The 21619-nt window shown below is 41.3% G+C and overlaps 1 protein-coding gene across 1 annotated transcript in view; it reads left to right on the forward strand.

The window, feature by feature from the left end:
* The window catches only part of trdn (triadin), a 559007-nt gene that overhangs the window by 187206 nt on the left and 350182 nt on the right, over nucleotides 1–21619 (forward strand). Inside the window, exon 17 of the mRNA XM_072251580.1 lies at nucleotides 11609–11710. Coding sequence (XP_072107681.1) covers nucleotides 11609–11710 — 102 coding nt within the window. The remainder of the gene's footprint in view (nucleotides 1–11608; nucleotides 11711–21619) is intronic.

Consider the following 21619-nt stretch of genomic DNA (forward strand, 5'->3'; position numbering starts at 1 on the left):
TTTTTAATCAGGAAGAAAATCCAAAAATCAGAGATATAAAGGGTCTTAAGAGTCCTTGTGCCAAACAACCTAAAGGTTAACTCATAGGATGTGTCACTGGTGAGGAAGGCAAATGCAGTGTTAGCATTTATTTCAAGTGGTCTAGAATACAAGAGCAGGTATGTGATGCTGAGGCTTTATAAGGCACTGGTGAGGCCTCACTTTGAGTATTGTGAACAGTTTTTGGGCTCCTCATCTAAGAATCGATGTGCTGGCATTGGAGATGGTGAAGAGGAGGTTCACAAGAATGATTCCAGGAATGAAAGTGTTATCGTACAAAGAACGTTTGATGGCTTAGGGTCTGTACTCACTGGAATTTAGAAATATGAGGGGGGATCTCATTGAAACCTTTCAAATGTTGAATGGCCTAGGCAGAGTAGATGTGGAAAGGATGTTTCCCGTGGTGGGAGAGTCCAGGACAAGAGGGCGTAGCCTCAAGATGGAGGGGCGTCCATTTGAAACAGAGATGTGGAGAAATTTCTTCAGCCAGAGGGTGGTGAATTTGTGGAATTTGTTGTCACAGGCAGCTGTGGAGGTCAGGTCATTAGGTATATTTAAGGCAGATTGATAGGTTTTTGCTTGGACATGGCATCAAAGGGTATGGGGAATAGGGTTGAGGAGGGATTAAAAAAAAGGATCAGCCATGACTGAATGGCAGAGTAGACTTGATGGGCCAAATGGCCTAATTCTGCTCTCGTATCATCTGATCTTACAGTCCTGAAGCTGCACTCATCAAGAAAATGGAGAGTATTCCGTCACACTCTTGGACTTGAGCCTTGCAGATAGTGCACAGGCTTGGGGGGGGGGGGGGTAGGATTGTGAGATTCTCACCCCAGGATTCCTAGCCTCTGACATACTCCTGTATCCAGATTATGTATGTGGCTACCCTAGCTGATTTTCTGGCTTATATTAACCCCCTGGGATAATGATGGTGGGGTTTTTGTGATAGTCTGGCCATTGAATGTCAGAGTATGCCAGTGGATTTCCATTTGTTGGACATTGGTATTGCTTGGTACTTGCATGGCATGGATGCTATGACCTCTGGAGCTGAAATGCAAATTGACACTGAAGTGAAAAAATAGGCTCAAAAAATTTACTGAAACACCACTTAACTATTCTATTGGTATTTTTAGTTTGAGGCTTCCACCTTTTGAAGCACATCAGCTGTGACTTTTCTGTACTTGAAATACATGACAACTGCAGAAAGGGGAACCTGAGGGGGTCTTTTTAACTCGGAGAGAGGTGTAAGAGTGGAACAAGCTGCCAATGGAAATGGTGGATATAGGTTTGATTTCAACATTTGGCTGATGGATCAGGTTTCGTGGGTTATGGCACAGGTGTGGGTAGATGGGATTTGGTGGAAAATCAAGTTGGCATGGAATAGCAGGGTTGAGATTCTGTTTCTTTGCTGTCGTACTGTTCTTTTGCTGTCGTACTCTATGACGCTATTTTCTTGCCCTTGGCTGATAATCCTGGTAACCAGTACCCACCCAAACTGACTGCTGAACAATTGAGGATTTTAAAAAACCCAGTCAGGGATTCAAGTCCTGACCTATATCCAACTTGTATTGCTGTACTTTGTTCTGTGAGGATCACAAGAGTGGTGTAATTTCTACTACTGAGATAGAGCAAGGCGGGTAGCAGAAGGGGAACTTGAACCCTCAGTTTCAGGTAATATTGTCATGTTTAAAGCGGAGAGCTTGAAGAAATCTGAACAAAGACTGATCAGCTCTGACTCCAGACCCATTATTAGGATTTGGTGCTCCACAGCAGTACAGAGAATTGAGAAGGAAAAGTTTGATGAATGGTAAAGACACAAAAGAAGGCAACAAAAAGACAGATACAAACAACATAACTAGAGCCAGTAAAATGCAAAAGAAGATTCAATCCATTACTTTTCACTGTCTCTCCATCATGAACTGTGGCACAGGGTTGTTGTAGTCTGCATTTGCTGTATCAACTATTAACCTTCCTCACCGGTTGCCATAGAACCTTCTTTTAAATGCTGTCTGTGTTAGACATGGACTGTAGTGTCAAAGGCGACACAATCTGTGTACGAGTTTCAGAGAATGGGTTTCCTGCTCGGGAGATATGAATAGACAAGAATGTTGAGTGAAATATGCTGAAAGGTCAATATATTTTAAGGCTCTTTAGATCCACGGTAGAACTGCAAATATTGAAGCAATTCTTGTGATTTTATTTTATTACAGTGCTTAGAAGAAGCAGATGGGAATTGTTAAAATATGCTTATAGAGTGGATGGCAGTAATTGATTCTTAACAACTAATTCTCTCCCGGACCCGAAGCACCACTTGAGCTTTGGTCTTCGTGGTTAGATGAGTGTCTCAGCTTTTTATCATCCATTATCTAAGTGATGCAGCCTCCCCACTTAACTGACTTTCTTCAAGCTGGAGGTCACTGTTAATTCCTACTGCTCAAGCCAGGACATTGTGTGTGCAGACTTCTCATTTTCTTAATTATGAGGACAAAAGGTGGAACATACTACAGATATTGGGTTGAGGTGGGAGGGAGGTATGTTTAAAGGAGGGAGTGGGGCAAGTTTTTTTTTAAAGCAGAGTACAGTATACTAGGTGCTTAAAATGCTTTGGTTGGGGAGGTGGTAGAGACAGATCAAAATCAGCCTCAGAATCAAGATTAATATCACAGTCATAAGTTGTGAAATTTGTTGACTTTGTGACGCAGTACAATGCCATATATAATAATGAGGAGAAGAAAAACATGAATTACAGGAAGTAGATATATATATATTAAATTAAATAAGCAATGCAAAAATAGAAATAAAAATGTAGTGAGGTTGTGTTCATGGGCTCAACGTCCATTCAGAAATCAGATGTCAGAGGGGAAGAAAATATTGCTGAATCAATGAGTGTGTGCTTTCACACTTCTGTACCTCCTTCCTGATGGTAGTATTGAGAACAAGGCATGACCTGGGTAATGGTCATCCTTAATGATGGACGCTGCTTTTGAGAGGCATCGCTCCTTGAAATTGTCCTGGAGACTAGAGAGGCTAGTGTTCATGCTGGAGCTGACTAAGTTTACAGCTTACTTTGATCCTGTGCAGTAGCCCCCTACACCAGGCAGTGATGCAGTAAGTTAAACTGCTCTCTGCAGTACATCTATTGAAATTTTCGAGTGTTTTAGACCATAGGATATAGGTGCAGAATTAGGCCATTTGGCCCATAGAGTCTGCTCCATCATTTCATCATGGCTGATCCAATTTTCCTCTCAGCCCCAATCTCCTGCTTTCTCCCTGTATCTCTTCATGCTCTGACCAATCAAAATCTATCAACCACTGCCTTAAATATACATAAAGACTTGGCCTCCACAGCTGCCTGTGGCAAAGAATTCCACCACCATCTGGCTAAAGGCTGTTTCCTCTGGTAATAGACTCTCCTACCATAGGAAACATTCTCTCTGCTTCCACTCTATCATGGCCTTTCACCATTCGATAGGTTTCAATGAGGTCAGCCGTCATTCTTCTGAATTCTAAGGAATACAGGCCTAGAGCCATCAGACACTCTTCATATGAAAATCCATTCAATCCTGGAATTATTTTCGTGAGCCTCCTTTGAACCTTCTCCAGTTTCAGAGCATGCTTTCTAAGGCAAGGAAACCAGACCTGCTCACAATACTCCAAAGTCTCACCAGTACTTTATGAAGTCTCAGCATTATATCCTTGCTTTTATATTCTCGTCCTCTTGAAATGAATACTAACATTGCATTAAGCTTCCTCACCTCAGACTCAATCTCCAAATTAGCTTTTCAGGAATCCTGCACAAGGACTCCCAAATCCCTTTGCACCTCAGTTTTTTGTGTTTTCTCTCCATTTAAAAAGAAGTCAAATCTTTAATTTCTTGTACCAAAGTGCATGACCTTACACTTTCAGACACTGTCTTTCATCTACCATTGCCCATTTTCCTAATCCATTCAAGTCATTCTGTAGCCTCTCTACTTTCTCAAAACTACCTGCCCCTCCACCTATCTTCATTGATCGGTTGTGGGACCTCTACTTTTTGTGATTTTTATTAACGACCTGGATGTGGTGATAGAAGGGTGGGTTGGCAAGTTTGCAGACGACACGAAGGTTGGTGGTGTTGTGGATAGTGTAGAGGATTGCTGAAGATTTCAGAGAGACATTGATAGGATGCAGAAGTAGGCTGAGAAGTGGCAGATGGAGTTCAACCCAGAGAAGTGTGAGATGGTACACTTTGGAAGGACAAACTCCAAGGCAGAGTACAAAGTAAATGGCAGGATACTTGGTAGTGTAGAGGAGCAGAGGGATGTGGGTGTACATGTCCACAGATCCCTACAGGTTGCCTCACAGGTAGATAAGGTAGTTAAGAAAGCTTATGGAGTGTTAGCTTTCATAAGTCAAGGGATAGAGTTTAAGAGTCGCGGGGTAATGATGCAGTTCTATAAAACTCTGTTAGGCCACACTTGGAGTACTGTGTCCAGTTCTGGTTGCCTCATTATAGGAAGGATGTGGAAGCATTAGAAAGGGTACAGAGGAAATTTACCAGGATGCTGCCTGGTTTAGAGGGTATGCATTATGATCAGAGATTAAGGGAGCTAGGGCTTTACACTCTGGAGAGAAGGAGGATGAGAGGAGACATGATAGAGGTGTACAAGATAATAAGAGGAATAGACAGAGTGGACAGCCAGTGCCTCTTCCTCAGGGCACCACTGCTGAATACAAGAGGACATGGCTTTAAGGTAAGGGGTGGGAAGTTCAAGTGGGATACTAGAGGAAGGTGTTTTACTCAGAGAGTGGTTCGTGCGTGGAATACACTGCCTGAGTCAGTGGTGGAGGCAGATACACTAATGAAATTTAAGAGACTACTAGACAGGTATATGGAGGAATTTAATGTGGGGGGTTATATGGGAGGCAGGGTTTGAGGGTCGGCACAACATTGTGGCCCGAAGGGTCCGTACTGTGCTGTACTACTCTATGTTCTATATTGTCTGCAGACTTTCCAACAAAGCCATCAATTCTATTATCCAAATCATAGACATATAACGTAAAAAAAATTGGTCCCAACACAGACCCCTGCGGACTAGTCACCGGCAGCCAGTCAGAAAAGGCTCCCTTTATTCCCACTCTTTGCCTCCTGCCAATCAGCCACTGCTTTATCCATGCTAGAATCTTTCCTGCAATACCATGGGCCAGTAGGTTGTTAAGCAGCCTCATGTGCTTCACCTGGTTGACGGCCTTCTGAAAATCCAAGTATATAGTATCAACCAATTCTCCTTTGTTTATCCTGCTTGTTACTTCTTTAAAGAATTCCAACATATTTGTCAGGCAAGATTTTCCCTTGCGAAAACCATGCGGGCTACGGCCTATTTTATCAAGAGCTCCAAATACTCTGAGACCTCATCCTTAATATTCAACTCCAACAATTCCCAACCGCTGAGGTCAGACTAACTGGCCTATAGTTTCCTTTCTTCTACCTCTCTCCCTTGAAGAGTGGACTGATATTTACAATTTTCCTGTCTTCCGGAACTATTCCAGAATCTAATGATGCTTGAAAGATCATTACTAATGCCTCCACACTCTCTGCAGCCACCTCCCCCTGAACCCTAGGCTGTACACTATCTGGTGCCCATTATTCTAGTTATGGTAACTTCACACACTTCATTCCCCCGACACATGGCACTTCCACCATACTGTTAGTGTCTTCCACACTGAAGGTTGTTGCAAAATAAATATTTGTCCGCTATTTTGTTGCCCCCATGGCTACCTCTCCAGCATTATTTTCCAGCAGGGGTCCGATATCCACTCTCACCTCTCGTTTATGTTTTGTGTATCTGAAGAAAATGTTAGTGTCCCATTTAATATTATCGACTAGCTTACTTTCATATTCCATCTTTAACTTATTAATGATTTTTTTTAGTTGACTTCTGTTGGTTTTTAAAGCTTCCCAATCCTCTAACTTCCCATTAATTTTTGCTTTATTATATGCCCTCTCTTAGGCTTTTATATTGGCTTTGACTTCTCTTGTTAGCCACGGTTGTGTCATCTTGCCTTTAGAATACTTCTTCTTCCTTGGATCTCATTTGCCAACCCCATTTTGTCAGCCTGAAATAGAGCAATCAACCTGCCTCAGTCTTCTCTAGTACAAGATCCTTTTTGCCTAGAAGTATCACCACACAAGCTATTAGATCAATGAAGGTGAGGCCTAACAATGTGATCCAAACATAGTCCGCAAACTTCACCAAAGATGTTAGTATTCATTTTGAAAGGACGAGAATATAAGAGCAAGGATGTAATGCTGAGGCTTTCTAAGTCATTGGGGTGACCACACTTAGAGTATTGTGAGCAGGTTAAGGCCGCTTATCTATTCTATTATATTGAGAAACAGTGCAGAATAGACCCTTCCAGTCCTTCGAGCTGCTCACCCGGCAATCCTCCATTTAACCCCAGCCTAATCACAGGATGATTTGCAGTGACCAATTAACCTACCAACTGTACCTATTTAGACTGTGGGCGTAAACCTACGCGGTCACAGAGAGAACGTACAAGCTCCTTGCAGTCAGTGGTTGGAATTGAACCCGTGTCACTGGTACTGTAAAACATGTGCTAACAGCTTTGCTACTGTGTTGCCCCAAATAAAGGATGGGCTGCCATGAGAGAGGATCCAGAGGAGGAGAACAAAATGGTTAATGTATGAGGAATGTTTGATGATTCTGGCCCTATACTCACCGGAATTTAGGAAAATGAGCTGGGTATCTCATTGAAACCTGTTGAATATTGAAAGGGCTAGGTAGAGTGGACCAGGAGAGGATGTTTCCAACAGTGGAAGCATCGAGGATTACAGGTCACAACCTCAGAATAGAAGAATGTCCCCTTAGAACAGAGATAAGGTAGAATTCCCTTTGCCAGAGGCTGGTGAATTTATGGAATTCATTACCACAGATGGCCATGGAGGCTACCTTTTACCTAAAGGTAAACCACTTTAGGTCTTCAAGGATTATCACGGCCTTAAGCATTGTCAAGGATCCCACCCATCCATCCTTCATCTTCTTTGACTTTCTGCCATCAGGCAGGAGACTCCGATGCATAAAAACAAGAACGGCCAGGATGGGAAACTGCTTCTTTTGAAGTGACACCATTTAATTTGTTCTGTACATTACAATATTTAATTTATGTATTTTACTTTCATTATCTATGCATAATTCATTTGTAGATTTAATTCTTATTTGCTTAAGTTATTGTGTGTTACACATGTGTGTACTACTGATTGAGAGGTTGCAGAACCTGGGCCTCTGTACCTCCCTCTGCAATAGGATCCTTGACTTCCTAACTGGAAGACCACAATCTGTACGGATTGGTGATAATTTCTCCTCCTTGCTGACGATCACCACTGGTGCACCTCAGGGGTGTGTGCTTAGCCCACTGCTCTACTTTCTATATACTGTGACGAAAAACCGAGTTATCAGAAGATTGATGCTGATGAGAGCGATAAGAGAGACAAAGGGAGAAGCGTTCAAAATGTTAATGAGAGAAGAGAGAGATTAACGAAAAGAGACACAGTTCCGAGTATTGACAGACCGGTTGCTTTGAACCTGAACTGTTTGAAGTTTGATGGACAGGCGATACCCCTGCAGGGGGATAAAAGGAACAGGTTCGCTAAGGCACGACAGACACCACGAGATCACAAGATAATGAGACCCTGGAAGTGCGGTGTGCCCCCACAAGTTGGTGGGAGTTTGGAGGTCTGGTCGCGGGACTGACCATAGACGCACAGGGTGAAAGGGTACGATCGGCGGGAACCTGGTGTGTGTGCCTACCCTTGCCTGGGTGCCAGGTTCACTGCGGAAGAACCATCGTATCCGGAACGGAGGGGTCACAGTCGGTGACCTCAGAAAACATTAAAAGGGCTCGCCCGAAAGCTAACTGCGAGGAACATCAAAGGTTTGTTTGAATCAGAATTTGCATATTCTCTCTCTCTCCAATGGCACAACAGCGATTGCTGTGAACTGTACTAAGCTGAACTGAACTCTGCGTCACTTGAGACTGATCATTTTACCCCTAGACTGCGATAGAGCTTGATTGATTCCTATTATCCTAGTTCTGTGTACATGTGTGTTTTATCATTGCTAATCTGTTGCATTTATATCCTTACGATTAGAGTACTGTGTTACTTGTTTCTTTAATAAAACTTTCTTTAGTTCCAGTTTTCCAGACTCCAACTAAGTGGTCCATTTCTGCTGGTTTGGCAACCCAGTTACGGGGTACGTAACAATACCCATGACTGTGTGGCTAGGCATAGCTCAAATACCATCCATAAATTTGCTGACGATATAACCATTGTTGGTAGAATCTCAGGTGGTGACGAGAGGGCGTACAGGAGTGACATATGCCAACTAGTGGTGTGGCAGCAACAACCTTGCACTCAATGTCAGTAAGACGAAAGAGCTGATTGTGAACTTCGGGAAGGGTAAGATGAAAGAACACATACCAATCCTCATAGAGGGATCAGAAGTGGAGAGAGTGAGCAGTTTCAAGTTCCTGGGTGTCAAGATCTCTGAGGACCTAACCTGGTCCCAATATATCGAAGCAGTTATAAAGAAGGCAAGACCGTGGATATATACTTTATTGGGAGTTTGAAGAGATTTGGTGTGTCCACAAATACACACAAAAATTTCTATAGATGTACCGCGGAGAGTATTCTGACAGGCTGCTTCAGTGCCTGGAATGTGGGGGAGCTACTGCACAGGACCGATAGAAGCTAAAGGGGGTTGTAAATTTAGTCAGCTCCATCTTGGACGCCAGCCTACAAAGTACCCAGGACGTCTTTAGGGAGCGGTATCTCAGAAAGGCAGTGTCCATTATTAAGGAGCCCCAGCACCCAGGGCATGCCCTTTTCTCACTGTTACCATCAGGTAGGAGGTGCTGAAGTCTGAAGGCACACGCTCAGTGATTCAGGAACAGCTTCCTCCCCTCTGCCATCCAATTCCTAAATGGACATTGAACCCTTGGACACTACCTCACTTTTTTTAATGTATAGTATTTCTGTTTTTTTTACATGATTTTTAATCTATTCAATATATGTACACTGTATAAAGTACACTGCATAAGATTTATTTATTATTATTATTGTTTTCTTCTATATTATGTATTGCATTTAAACTGCTGCTGCTAAGTTAACAAATTTCACATCACATGCCGGTGATAATAAACCTGATTCTGATTCCGATATTGTGCTTTACACCTTGGTCTGGAGAAATGTCTTATTTGATGGTATAGATGTGTATGGTTAATTGACAATAAGCTTGACTTGACTTGACTCTTAAGAAAGTAAAGATGCTGGCATACCTTTCATGTACTCTTTGCAATTATGTACTCTTCGTATCAGAGCAGAAACAACTTAGGTGTAAGGAGGTGGTTGACGATTCTGACCCTGAATGGTTTGAAATCATGGATTTTCCTTTTAGATGAGGCATTAATCTAAGTCCATATGTTCTAATTTAGTTGGAGATTGAAAATGTTGAATTGTTTAAAGCAGTCAAATAAAATAGTTCAGTGAATGCATTTCCCCCCAACAAGCACTCTCACGATAGATTAACTCATCAGTTATTTCATTGCTTGAGTGTACAAAATGATTATTGTATTTGTAATGGAACAAGAGTCCGCGTTTCAAAGTAACTAATTGTCTGTAAAGTGCTCTGGGCAGTGTTTGATGCTTGTGATGAATTGGTTGTTAAGTACAGTTTATTATTTAATATTTAGATTATATGACACTAATCAAAATTGAGTAGATTTGCAAGTTATATTGCCAGTGATGTATTTGGAAATTTTGCTGATCCATCTTTAATTTTGGTAGCGATAAGTTCAAATAGTGAAGGCACAAGGATTTTACTCTAGAGCAATTCTATTTCTTCACTATGGATCTCTTCTGAGAATGCCATGAACATACATTTTCCATTGACAAAATAATTTTTAAAACTTAAAATCTCTCCCTGAATTTCATTACCTACTTTTTTTTCTGCTACATTATCTCTTAAATATTAAAAAAAAATCTAGGTCTAAAAATAACCTGCCAGAATGTTGTTCTGCTTCTAGCCTGCAATATCAAAAATCCTGCACCTTCAGGATGCAAATTCTTATTAAAAGAAATACTTCTATATTCCACCAAGTTAATGGTTTTTGAAATTTATCTGACAAATAATAATGACTTCATTTATCATTAATGCTCAGATTTTTACTTAATTATTAATTTGAAATTTCATGTGGCATTTCCTAATTTATGTCCTCCAGTGTATTTTGTATTCAGATGTTAATTATTCAAATGTTTTGTAAAGAATCAGTCAATTTTTGCTTTGCCCCTTTGACTAATTCTGCGCATGTTTTGAGCAGATTGTGCTTTCCTTATTTAAATTTTAATTTTTTGACAACTGTGTTCTTGCTTGTGACAGTTTTCTTGGTAATTTGCTTACTATACCTGAAGTAATGTCTTGCATATTTCTTTACTGAACATTGATGAGAAAAAAACTTAATTAAAAATTCTAAGCTTTACCTGTAGATTAATTACCTTGTCTTCTCTATTCCCATATAAGTTGTAGTAATTAAGAATACAATCCCTCTTGTATCTTAATTTGTAACTTCATAATTCGTATTTCTTAAATAGTTATCTATTTTTGTCTCCTTTGTCCTGTCTAGTAAACTTATTAACAATTAGTTAGCAGATTCCCAAAATAGATGCTTATTGCATTCAAATTGGCAGCTGAGTTTCCTGTATCTCAAAAATGATTATTACATTAAGTTTTGAACTGATTGCAAAAGGCATTACACCTCTGAGGTAATGAAAGGAACAGTATAAATTTAAGTTCTTTCTTTTCATTTTGACCAATTTTATTTTGGTCCTGAATTAACATCATTCATTATCCTCCAGTTCAGCATTGGAGAGACATTACATTGAAAGGTTGAACTTGCTCTTTTACTGGGTAGTTGTATTCATAGTGCACATTCCTCTTGGAAAGTAAATTGAGTACCATAATTCAAAGTGAGGAGACATGATAGAGGTGTACAAGATAATAAGAGGAATAGATAGAGTGGATAGCCAGCGCCTCTTCCCCAGGGGACCACTGCTCAATACAAGAGGACATGGCTTTAAGGTAAGGGGAGGGAAGTTCAAGGGGGATATTAGAGGAAGGATTTTTACTCAGAGAGTGGTTGGTGCGTGGAATGCACTGCCTGAGTCAGTGGTGGAGGCAGACACACTAGTGAAATTTAAGAGACTGCTAGGCAGATATATAGAGGAATTTAAGGTGGGGGGTTATATGGGAGGCAGGGTTTAAGGGTCGGCAAAATATTGTGGGCCAAAGGACCTGTACTGTGCTGTACTATTCTATGTTCTATACTAAGATTGGCTGAATCATAGTACAAAACTCAGTGCAAATCTGATCACTATATTTTTCCAGTATGAAACCTCGGTTAACTTTTAATTATGCCGTAATATAAATACCCTTCCACTGGATATTTAAAAATTATGTAAGTAGTTATATAAACTCAATTTTCTCGATTAATGGAATAAATATTTTCAACCCAGGACTTTCATCAGTTTCTGATGTCACTCCAGCTCCAGAACTTGTAAAGAAACCTCCTGCAAAGAAACCTCCCAGCAAGAAACCTCCTAGATCACCTACTCAAGGTAAGTCTAAGTTCTGTGACTTACATGTCATGTATAAATATAATGTCTCTGATAATGGTTTTCGATAGTTACTTTAAAATCTTGCCTTTTCCCATTTTACTGGCAAAAGTTTTTGTGACTTTTGGAAAGAAATTTAAAAGTCAACTTTGAATTTGAATTTATTGTCATGTGCATAAATACAGTGCACCAGTGCCGTCAAAAAACGTACTCGCAGCAGTATCACAAGCACATATCATCATATACCCAGCATTCAGTGGGAAGATGGCGGCGCAACGCAGCTCGCAGCGGCCACTCCGCTGATGATGTCTGTTATTTGTCAAGTAGGGTGCCACGCGCAACCCTGATTTGATGGAGACGAACGTGAGAGCACGAAGGAACATCTAGTGAAACTTCTGAAATGCCTGCTTCACTGCTGCTACTATTGTGTGGTCCAGAATCTCCAGAGGAGAAGGCCCCGAGTCCTTGGGTTTGCTTGTTGCTCGGTGGCTGGGGTGGGGTCGAAGCGCTCGGCATACAATGGTGCTCGGAGAGGCTGTGTCGGAGGAGCTGGTCGGAGGCTCAAAGTTGCTTCCAATGGTGCTGCATCGGCGAGTTCGTGGCACTTGGAGATTCATGGCGAGGAGAGTTCCTCTCTTCTGCCACCTGCGTGGGATGATGAGGCTATCGGGACTTTGAGACTTTTTTTTACCGTGCCCATGGTCTGCTCTTTATCAAATTATGGTATTGATTTGCACTGTTGTAACTATATGTTATAATTATGTGGTTTTATCCGTTTTAGTCTTGGTTTGTCCTGTGTTTTCCTGTGAGATCATTCTGGAGGAATGTTGTATCATTTTTCAATGCATGCATTTCTAAATGACAATAAACGGAAACTGAACTGAACCGATTTGCAAGAGAAACATAAGTTAACCATAAATCACACGAAATTTTCACAAGAAAGAACACAATTATAACAAAAAAACTCCATTTTAACGCAAGGTGATCACAGTGGTCATAGTGTTGTGGTGATCAGAGTTGTGCTGCTTGGTGGTTGCAGGGCAGTAACTGTTCTTGAATCTGGTGATGTGAGACTTCAGGCTATGGTCCACCCTGCCCAATGGTAGCTGTGACATGACCAAAAAGGTGGGGATCCTTCTTGATGGATGTTGCCCTCTTGATAAAGAGTACCCTGCAGATAATACTGATGGTGGGTGGGTTATATCCCTGATGTATTCAGCACAGTACACTATTCTTTACAGTTTGTATTTATAAAAGGGTTATCATTGGTAATTGGGATGATATATACATACCTGTGCGGCAGGGTGGAGATACACCTCTTCCAAAGTAGGCATAAGGCACTCCGTCCCTTTGCTGGACTGCAGGTCACCTTGGGGAAGGTGTACCACCTACTTAGCCCTCCAGATCAGGGTCACTTGCAGCCACGGGGGCAGGTGGTGGATGGTTGCATGAGCAGCTGGTGCATATCACAAGTCCTGGTTATGCGCCCACTGATGCCAGTCAGACAGTCTCTGAAGAGTATTGATAATGGCTGGGGTCACCTGTCTTGTAAAGACATTGCCCAGAAGAAGGAAATGGCAAATGGCAAACCACTTCTATGGAAAAATTTGCCAAGAACAATCATGAAAGACGCTGACTGCCAAAAGCATACGGCATGGCACATAATGATGCTGATGATGATATATAGAAAGAAAAAGAAATAAATCGCCTTTTAAACTCACGAGAAAGCATAGGCCATCAACTGTTTGCTGTTGATGTTTCTGTAGCAGGCAATTTCCTTTTTACGAGGTCGAGTTGCTGGCTTGACGCTCAACCCAGCACAGATGGAAAGCGTGCCAGGGGAGCCGGCTGGATTCCAACTCGGAAGCCCTCGCTCCACAGTCCGGCGCAGATGCCACTACACCACCAGCTGACGATGATGATATATACACAAAGAAAACTTACAAATGGAATAAAGAGAGTGCACATATATGAATGAGGAGATTTTAAGGTTAAGAGAATTGATAACGATGTGTAGTTGCTTATTTACTAAATAGGACGTGGAAACTTACTTGGAGTTTGTGAGAAGTGCAAAATTTATCCATTGCATAAGATATTTATTGGATAAAATATTCCATTCACTGACAAAATATTTCCTTTCATATGTTCCTTATGTTTGTTCCAATTTTCTATAACTACTGAGAGCCACCAAACAATGACAATTCCACCCACAGATAAGGAATGATGTTCATACTCCTATCAATGGCCTATAAGTAGGTTTTCCGACAATCCATTACCAAGAAATTCCTCTGTAAACACTCTCAAAAGCCCAGTAAATAAGCCCAAAATGTTACCTTCAATCAGTAACAGCTGTTTTTCACTCTGGTGACAGCTCAGATACTTTGCATGAGAGGCAAGTTGATATTTTCACACTTCATGCAGTCAGTGTCCTTTCAGGGGCTCCATGAAAATACAGTGTGTTTGCTGTTTCTTGTCTGTACTCTTGATATTTATTCTATGATTAAGTCTGAACATCACCTCTGTGATGCTCCCAGTAAACAACCACAATTTTGCAGAGAAAATATACAAGAATGTTTCCGGAACTTGAGGATCTGAGTTATAGGGAAAGGTTAGAACTTTATTCCCTAGAGTGTAGGGCAATGAGGAGAGATTTGATAGAGTTAGGTATGTTTCAATAGGTAGGTACTTTTAATGTCGGAGAAATATATACAATATGCATTCTGAAATTCTGAAATTCTTTTTCTTCACAAACATCCACGAAAACAGAGGAGTCCCCTAAAGAATGAATTACAGTTAAATGTTAAAACCCCAAAGCCTCCCCCCAGCTCCTCCTCCCGCACATAAGCAGCAGCAAAATGATGACTACCCCTCCCACGCCAGCAAAAAAGCATCTGCACTCTCCACCGAGCACTCGAGCGTGCAGCAAAGTATTAATAAAGACACAGACTTGTAGTTTCCCAAAGACTACTCGTTCACCCAGATTTTGACATACCACAGGGTATAGATAGGGTAAATGCAAACAGTCTGAGGTTGGGTGAAACTAGAACTGAAGGTCAGGGGCTAAGGGTGAAAGGTGAACTGTTGAAGGGGAACCTTTTCACTCAGAGGGTCTTGAGGATATAGGAAAAACCACCAGCAGAAGTGGTGAATGTGGGTACATGGATGTGAGGGTTAAGGAGGGCTGAGGTCCAGGTGTAGGTCAATGGGACTAGGTAGAATAATAGTTCAGCATGGACTAGATGGGCTGAAAGGCCTGTTTCTGTGCTATAGTGCTCTACAACTCTATGTGCATCCTGACCTCAGGTTATCAAATAACTTTTACCAGTTGGTGCGGCCATCGCTTCTGCTTGGTGGGGAGGGAAATAAATTGCGACTGAAAGGTCAGTAAGACAGATTAGAAATGAGAAATTTTCAACCCATTCATCAGCTGAAAAGCTTCCATGAATTACAGCAAGTATCACAATCAGAACCAAGTTTATTGCCTCTGCTGAAATTTGTTGACTTGTTGCAGCGGTCAAGTGCAGGCATAAAAGTTATTGTAAGTTACAATAACAATAAATACATAGGGGAATAGTGAGGTACAGTAGTTCATGGATTCATGAACTGTTTAGAGGTCTGATGGCAGAGGGGAAGAAGCTGTACCTCACTTCAATGTTCTAGAAGTTGTTCCTAAAACATTGAGTTCTGGTCTTCAGGCTCCCGTACCTCCTACCTGATATGAGAAGAGGGCACGTCCGAGATGGTGAGAGTCCTTAGTGATGGATGCAATCTTCTTGAGACGCCTCCGTTGGAAGATGTTCTCGATAGTGGGGTGGCTTGCACCCACAATGGAGCTGGCTGAGACTCCAGCCCTCTGAAGCCCCCAGGCGGTGATACAGCCAGTCACAATGCTCTCCATAGTACACCTGTAGAAATTTCTGGAGTCTTTGGTGGCATAACAAACCCAGTCAAGCTCCTAGCAAGTACAGCTGCTGCTGTGCCTTCTTCATGGTTACACCAATAGAGAAGGCCCAAGACAGATCCTCTAACTGCTCGCTCTTTCCACCACAGACCCTTCAATGAGCAGTGTACGTTCTCCCAACATTCCCTACCTCAAGTCCACAATCAACTCCTCCACCTTGCTGATTTTTGTGCAAGTTGATAGCCATGATTTAGTGGTGCAGACAACAGTGAAACCATTTGCATTTTCTGTCATTGTGTCAAGGAAACAACAAATGCATAATTTAATGTGAAATATTAAGTATCTCATCGTGCTGATAGTAATTCTGTTTTCTATATAGGAATCACTGGAGATCACTTGAATGGATATTGGCTTTCTATATTCACAAAGTAATATCACTATTAGATACTGTGAAATGTTGTGCTTTATGGATGACATCTACTGTAAATTCTTGTTAGCAGCATGCTAAACATAGCATCTGGCCAGACTTGCTGGCTACATAAAGTTAATTTATGTTCATTATAGTTCTTTTACACAAGTGTTTCAAAGACCAATGATCATACACATTTAAACCTGTTTGAGGATTAGATAATATGTAAAAATACCAATTGCTCTACACTTTAAAAATACCTAAAATACATTGCATGTTTAATAATAAAATAATTAAGAAAATTAGGGGCAAGGTAAATGAATAAAAACAAAACAAATGACTTCCTCTTCCATCAAAATTAGTGATTTTGTTCAAATGAATAGGGTTCCACTATAATGCTAACCACTTCTTCATATAAAGCTAAAAGGGCTGGATGTGAAATACATTCAGTTTTCTGTTTGAGCTCCATCCATCAGGTCTTTGTGTAATCAAACAGTGTAATGAGAGGTCAAATGTCCCTGGACAAGGGGGGCAAATATGTCCCCAATGTCGCCCTCGCCCTGATGGCCAGCTTCATGTGTGGCTGCATCAGGTTGTGTGTAGAACCCAGGTATGTGAGTATCAAGTACCACTATGTGCCCACCTGTCGCCCTGGCTACGAAGGATGGGTCTGGCCCCACTCGTTGCCGCCATACCTGTCCTTTGTAGAAAAGTTCTTCCAGGAGAACGCCTTTGACCACAGGGCCATCAGGCAGTGGTCGTCACGTAATGTCCTGCAGGCACTGCAGGAGAAGGACGTGATGGACACAGTGGGGTGGTTCCCCGAGCAGACCATCCAGTTCATCTGGCAAAATGCCTCATCGCCAGATCTCACCAACAGGCACCAGGGCCTCGCCTGGCTGGCGGTGAGAGGGACCCTCTGAAGCACCTTCAATTACTCCAAAAGACTGAGGTTTGGTAAAAATGCTGAAAGGCTTTTATTCGCTGTACAATACGACCTCCACAGTGAGTGTCTGCCCCCGGACTGAGGGGGAGGGGCAAGGAGAACACCTTTATACAGGACTCTGTGGGAGGAGCCGCAGGGGCAGTCAGCAGAGGGGTGTGTCCAGACAGGCAACCGAGTTACACCATATATACATGGTTTACCACACCCTCCCAGTCAGATCCCTTCTGTATGCCCAGGACGTCGTCTCCACACCCTGCTGCCCACGGGAGGACTGCAGTGAGGAGGAGTCTGTGACCCACCTCTTTGTACACTGTCAGTTCGCAGAGAGGGTGTGGAGAAGGATGGACGGGCTAGTGTCACGTTTCATCCTCAGCAGCTGCGTGACAGAGGACTCTCTGATCTACGGGCTGTTCCCAGGGATGCACACGGAGACCAACATCCGGTGCTGCTGGCAGATCATCAACTCGGTGAAAGACGCTCTTTGGTCGGCCTGAAACTTGATGATCTACCAGCACATGGAGATGTCCGTGGGAGAATGCTGCTGACTGGCACTTTCTCGGTTGCAGGAGTACGTGCTGAGGGACACACTGAAACTTGGTGTAGCCACCGCAAGGGCCCGGTGGGGAAGGACCATGGTTTAGGGTTCTTCTCCCGCGGAAGTGGGAGGGGTCAGGTGGTGGGGAGTATACCCCTCAACAATGGTGTGGAAAGGTGAAACAAAGGTGCCATGTGGGTGGCTAAAAGTGTGGAAATGTGTAGACCGTAATAGAAACATCTGTAAAGTATTGACAGACATTGAATGGTTTATTGTACATAATTTTATTTTAAAAATAAAGTATATTTTGGTAAAAAAAGAACAAATGCGCCAATATTTGATTCCCAGCTCATTCCTGAATGAGTAAGGATAGGACTGACCTGCTCTGTGCACTGTTGACAGAACCAGTGTATAACAGGCAGCCTCAAGCAGTCAGCCTCACTGTTGCTTTGCTGGTAACTGATCCAGATTCAGATTTATTTCTTTATCACATGTAACATCGAAGCATACAGTGAAATGCATCGCTTGTGTTAACAAGCAACTCAACCCAAGGATATGTTGGGGGCAAGCTGCAAGTGTTGCCACACATTTCAGTGTCAACAAAAATCACCCACAATGCTCAGCAAAACAACACAGAACACAACCAACAGCAGCACACTCTCACGCACACGTACACACACTCACACTCACACTCACCGGCAGGTCTCTGGGTCCCCAGCCTTCACTGGACTCCTGGGAGCTCTCTGCCATTTTTCAGGTGTAAAAGTCAAAGGCTAACAAAATGTTAATTAATTTTAATTGACTTAATAAGGATTCATTACCTCAGTTTAGTAGAGATTTAATCACCAGATTTTCATATAGTCCCTTGTTCATTTTGTCTTTTAAGCACTTGCTGCTATATTTTTTTCATTTGTATGAGTAATGATGGGAATATAATTTTTAGCTTTATTGTAAATGCATTCTTTCGGGCTCTCTGATGCTATTTTAGCTGAAGCTCTCTTTAACACTGACACTGAGATATGTTGTTTGGTTGACATACTATGTTGTCATGGTAACAATTTGGTTGTAGAGCACTGCCAGGAAATGACATGACTCTTTAAAAAAGAAGTTGGTTCTTTTAAATCCATATATGACAAAAGACTCTTATTTTTTAAATGCAAGCTATTTTTCATGATCAGAAATTGAATGATGGCTAAAAAATTTTAATGTACTCTCCAGTGCAAAAAACCTGAAGCTGGGAAGCAAAATGCATTGAATCAAATTGTCCCAGCAATCATGTTATTGGTGGAATAGTATGGTTTGATCTCCAGAGCCTATGTCTTTTAGGTATTTTAGAAGTCGCATTCAGCTTTTTCCATATTTTCTGTCACATGTAAATCCTTTATTCTTATTGTTTAAACATTTTTGGCAGTGCCTCTTTGCAGTTGTGACCCACTGGTTGATCCATTAGTTGGTTAGTGATGTGTGCTTTTTGTAATTTGTACTCTTGATATTTATTGCATCTATGATTAAGAATGAATACAGTGGAATTATTATTTGCCTGGCATCTGGAGGTTTGGGATATTTGAACATAACACATTGTAGAAGGATGAGGGTATGTGTCCTCACAAGCTTTCTCCTCCATGGATCATGGCTAACCCATTCTTGTCTCAAATAAAAATGTTCGCTGATTGTAGTATGTGGATGTCATTGGTAATCCTGGCATTTATGGTTGATATTTTATTGTCCCTGAACTGGCGGTTTTTAAGAGTCAATCACGTTGGTTGAACGAGAGACATGTGTAGGCCAGACTGGGTAAAGATGTCACATCTCCTTCCCTAAAGGACATCAGCAAACAGCTGGTTTTGAGGGAATTAGGTGGTTTTACAGCTACAGCTAATGAGATGAGTTCTTAAAAAATAAATCACACATCAATTTAATTACTTGAGTTTAAATTTTCCAGCTAACAAGATGGGATTCAAACATCTGATTAGCTATTTCATTCAGAACTCTGACTGAGCCGCACCAGCATAGCACGGACATTAAAAAATGGAAGGGAGGTGGGGCTTGAAGATCTATTTGACCCAAAGGCAAGAAATTAAGTTCTGGCCACAGCAGTGTAATTAGGACAATATGCTATTAAAAGAGCTTTCATCAGTAATGATAATCATAAAATTACCAGGTTGTCATCAGTTTCCATCTGGTTAATTAAAGTCCTTCTGGGGAAGACCTATGCCACACCTGGATTATACGTGACTCCAAAGGCAGCAATGTAGTTGACTGCTGCCCTCTAAAATGGCTGATGAAGCCTCTTTGTTCAGGCTAATTAAAAAAGGACAATTAATTCAGGCCTTGCCAGGCATATGCAAATTCTCTCAGCAGTCATTGTGGAAGTGGCATTGTGTTTGAGAAACTGCACGATTTAGTTAACTTAGAAACTGATTTCAGCTCTGTATACTTTCTTTCCTGTGCGGAATTCTTTATGAATGTACTTGATTGTAATTTAGATAAATTAACATAAATTATTGACCCATTAGTGGATTAGCGATGCTTGTTTTATTCTAATTTGTATTCTTGATATTTATTCTATTTGATTCTTGTTATTGTGGAGGTAGAATTTAAATTCAAGTAGTTTGGTAAATTTGGAAAATTAGAGACTTGTATCACTAACACTAACCATGAAATTATTGTGTTGTCCTTAGAACTCATCTTCTCACACTATTGTCCTAACCAAGGAGGAAATCTCCTGTGTATTAACTGTTCCTGAAACCAGACCCAACAGTTTGATTAACTCTTCATCAGCTTCTGGAACGGCCAAACAATCCACCTAGTTCAGGCTAATTAATGATGGAGAGTAAATGGTGGCCTTGTTATTCATATCCTGAATAAGAATAATAGAAAATTCTTGCACTTGTCTTTATTACTCTTTGACAAACTATTTAAATTAAACAAACTGTTTTAAGTGGTGAAATTATGGAAAAATAACTTTGTTTATTTCAGTCAGAAAAATATCCTAAAGCACTTCACAGCTTGAGTGATTCGGCACAATGTGATACTGCGGTATAAGGGAAAATCACAGGTGAATTGTTAATTTTTGTTAGAAGCATTTCAAAACAACTAAAAAGACGAAGAAGTCAAGGTTTAAGGAGGACATGCATCAGAAGGTTTTTCCAACAACTGCAGACCATTCAAACCTGGGAGCCATGCTGTGCTGGAATTAGAGCTGCCTGATAACTTAGAACTGAAAACTGACTTGAAGTCAAAGTTCAAAGTAAACTTATGATCAAGGTACATATACTTCACCATACACCATCTGAGATTCATTTTCTTGTGTGCATACTTGATACATCTATAGAATAACAACCATAACAAAATCAATGAAAGACTGCCTAACTATGGCATTCAGCCTGAGAGCAGAAGACAACAAACTGTGCAAATACAAAAAGAAAGAAATAAATTAGCAATAAATATTAAGCACGTGAGACGAAGGGTCCTTCAAAGTGAATCCATGGGCTGTGGGAACAGTTCAATGGTGGGGCAAGTGAAGAAGAGTAAAGTTATCCCCTGTGGTTCAAGAGCTTGATGGTTAAGGGGTAGTAATTGTTCCAGAACCTGCTGGTGTGAGTCTTGAGGCTCATGTACTTTCTTCCGGATGGCAGCAGCTAATAGGGTTAGGCTTTCCACTGTTTGTACTTTCAATTTATAACCTGCCTTCCTCATCTGCATTCTTGGGGTTTAAACTACTTCTTCACTCCACCTTCTTACCTGAAGTTCAATTCCCCCAGTACTTAGTGAATAGAGATTTTTTTGTTTGCTTATTCATGGCTAAGTGTCAGAAAATAATTCACAATTCAGAAGGAGTGGAGAGGTCAAAATGGGGAGTTAGGGATATCATTAGCATGTAACCTTTTTTAGATGAAGCTGTTACGGGGAAATTTTTGCGAAGGAAGTATAAGTGAAGGCTAACAATAGATCCTTTGGGAATTTGTGTCTAATATTCTGGGTGATGAGAAGAAAAAAATCATTCCCTCTAGTTCTATAGATCTGAGTGGACTGGAATAGGAATGCATAAAGGAAGTAAGAATTTGTAGGAAGTGGAGGGATTTGGAATTCAAATTGGTTTATTGTCACATTTATTGAGG

Source organism: Mobula birostris, chromosome 2, assembly GCF_030028105.1.
Source record: "Mobula birostris isolate sMobBir1 chromosome 2, sMobBir1.hap1, whole genome shotgun sequence".
Taxonomy (NCBI): domain Eukaryota; kingdom Metazoa; phylum Chordata; class Chondrichthyes; order Myliobatiformes; family Myliobatidae; genus Mobula; species Mobula birostris.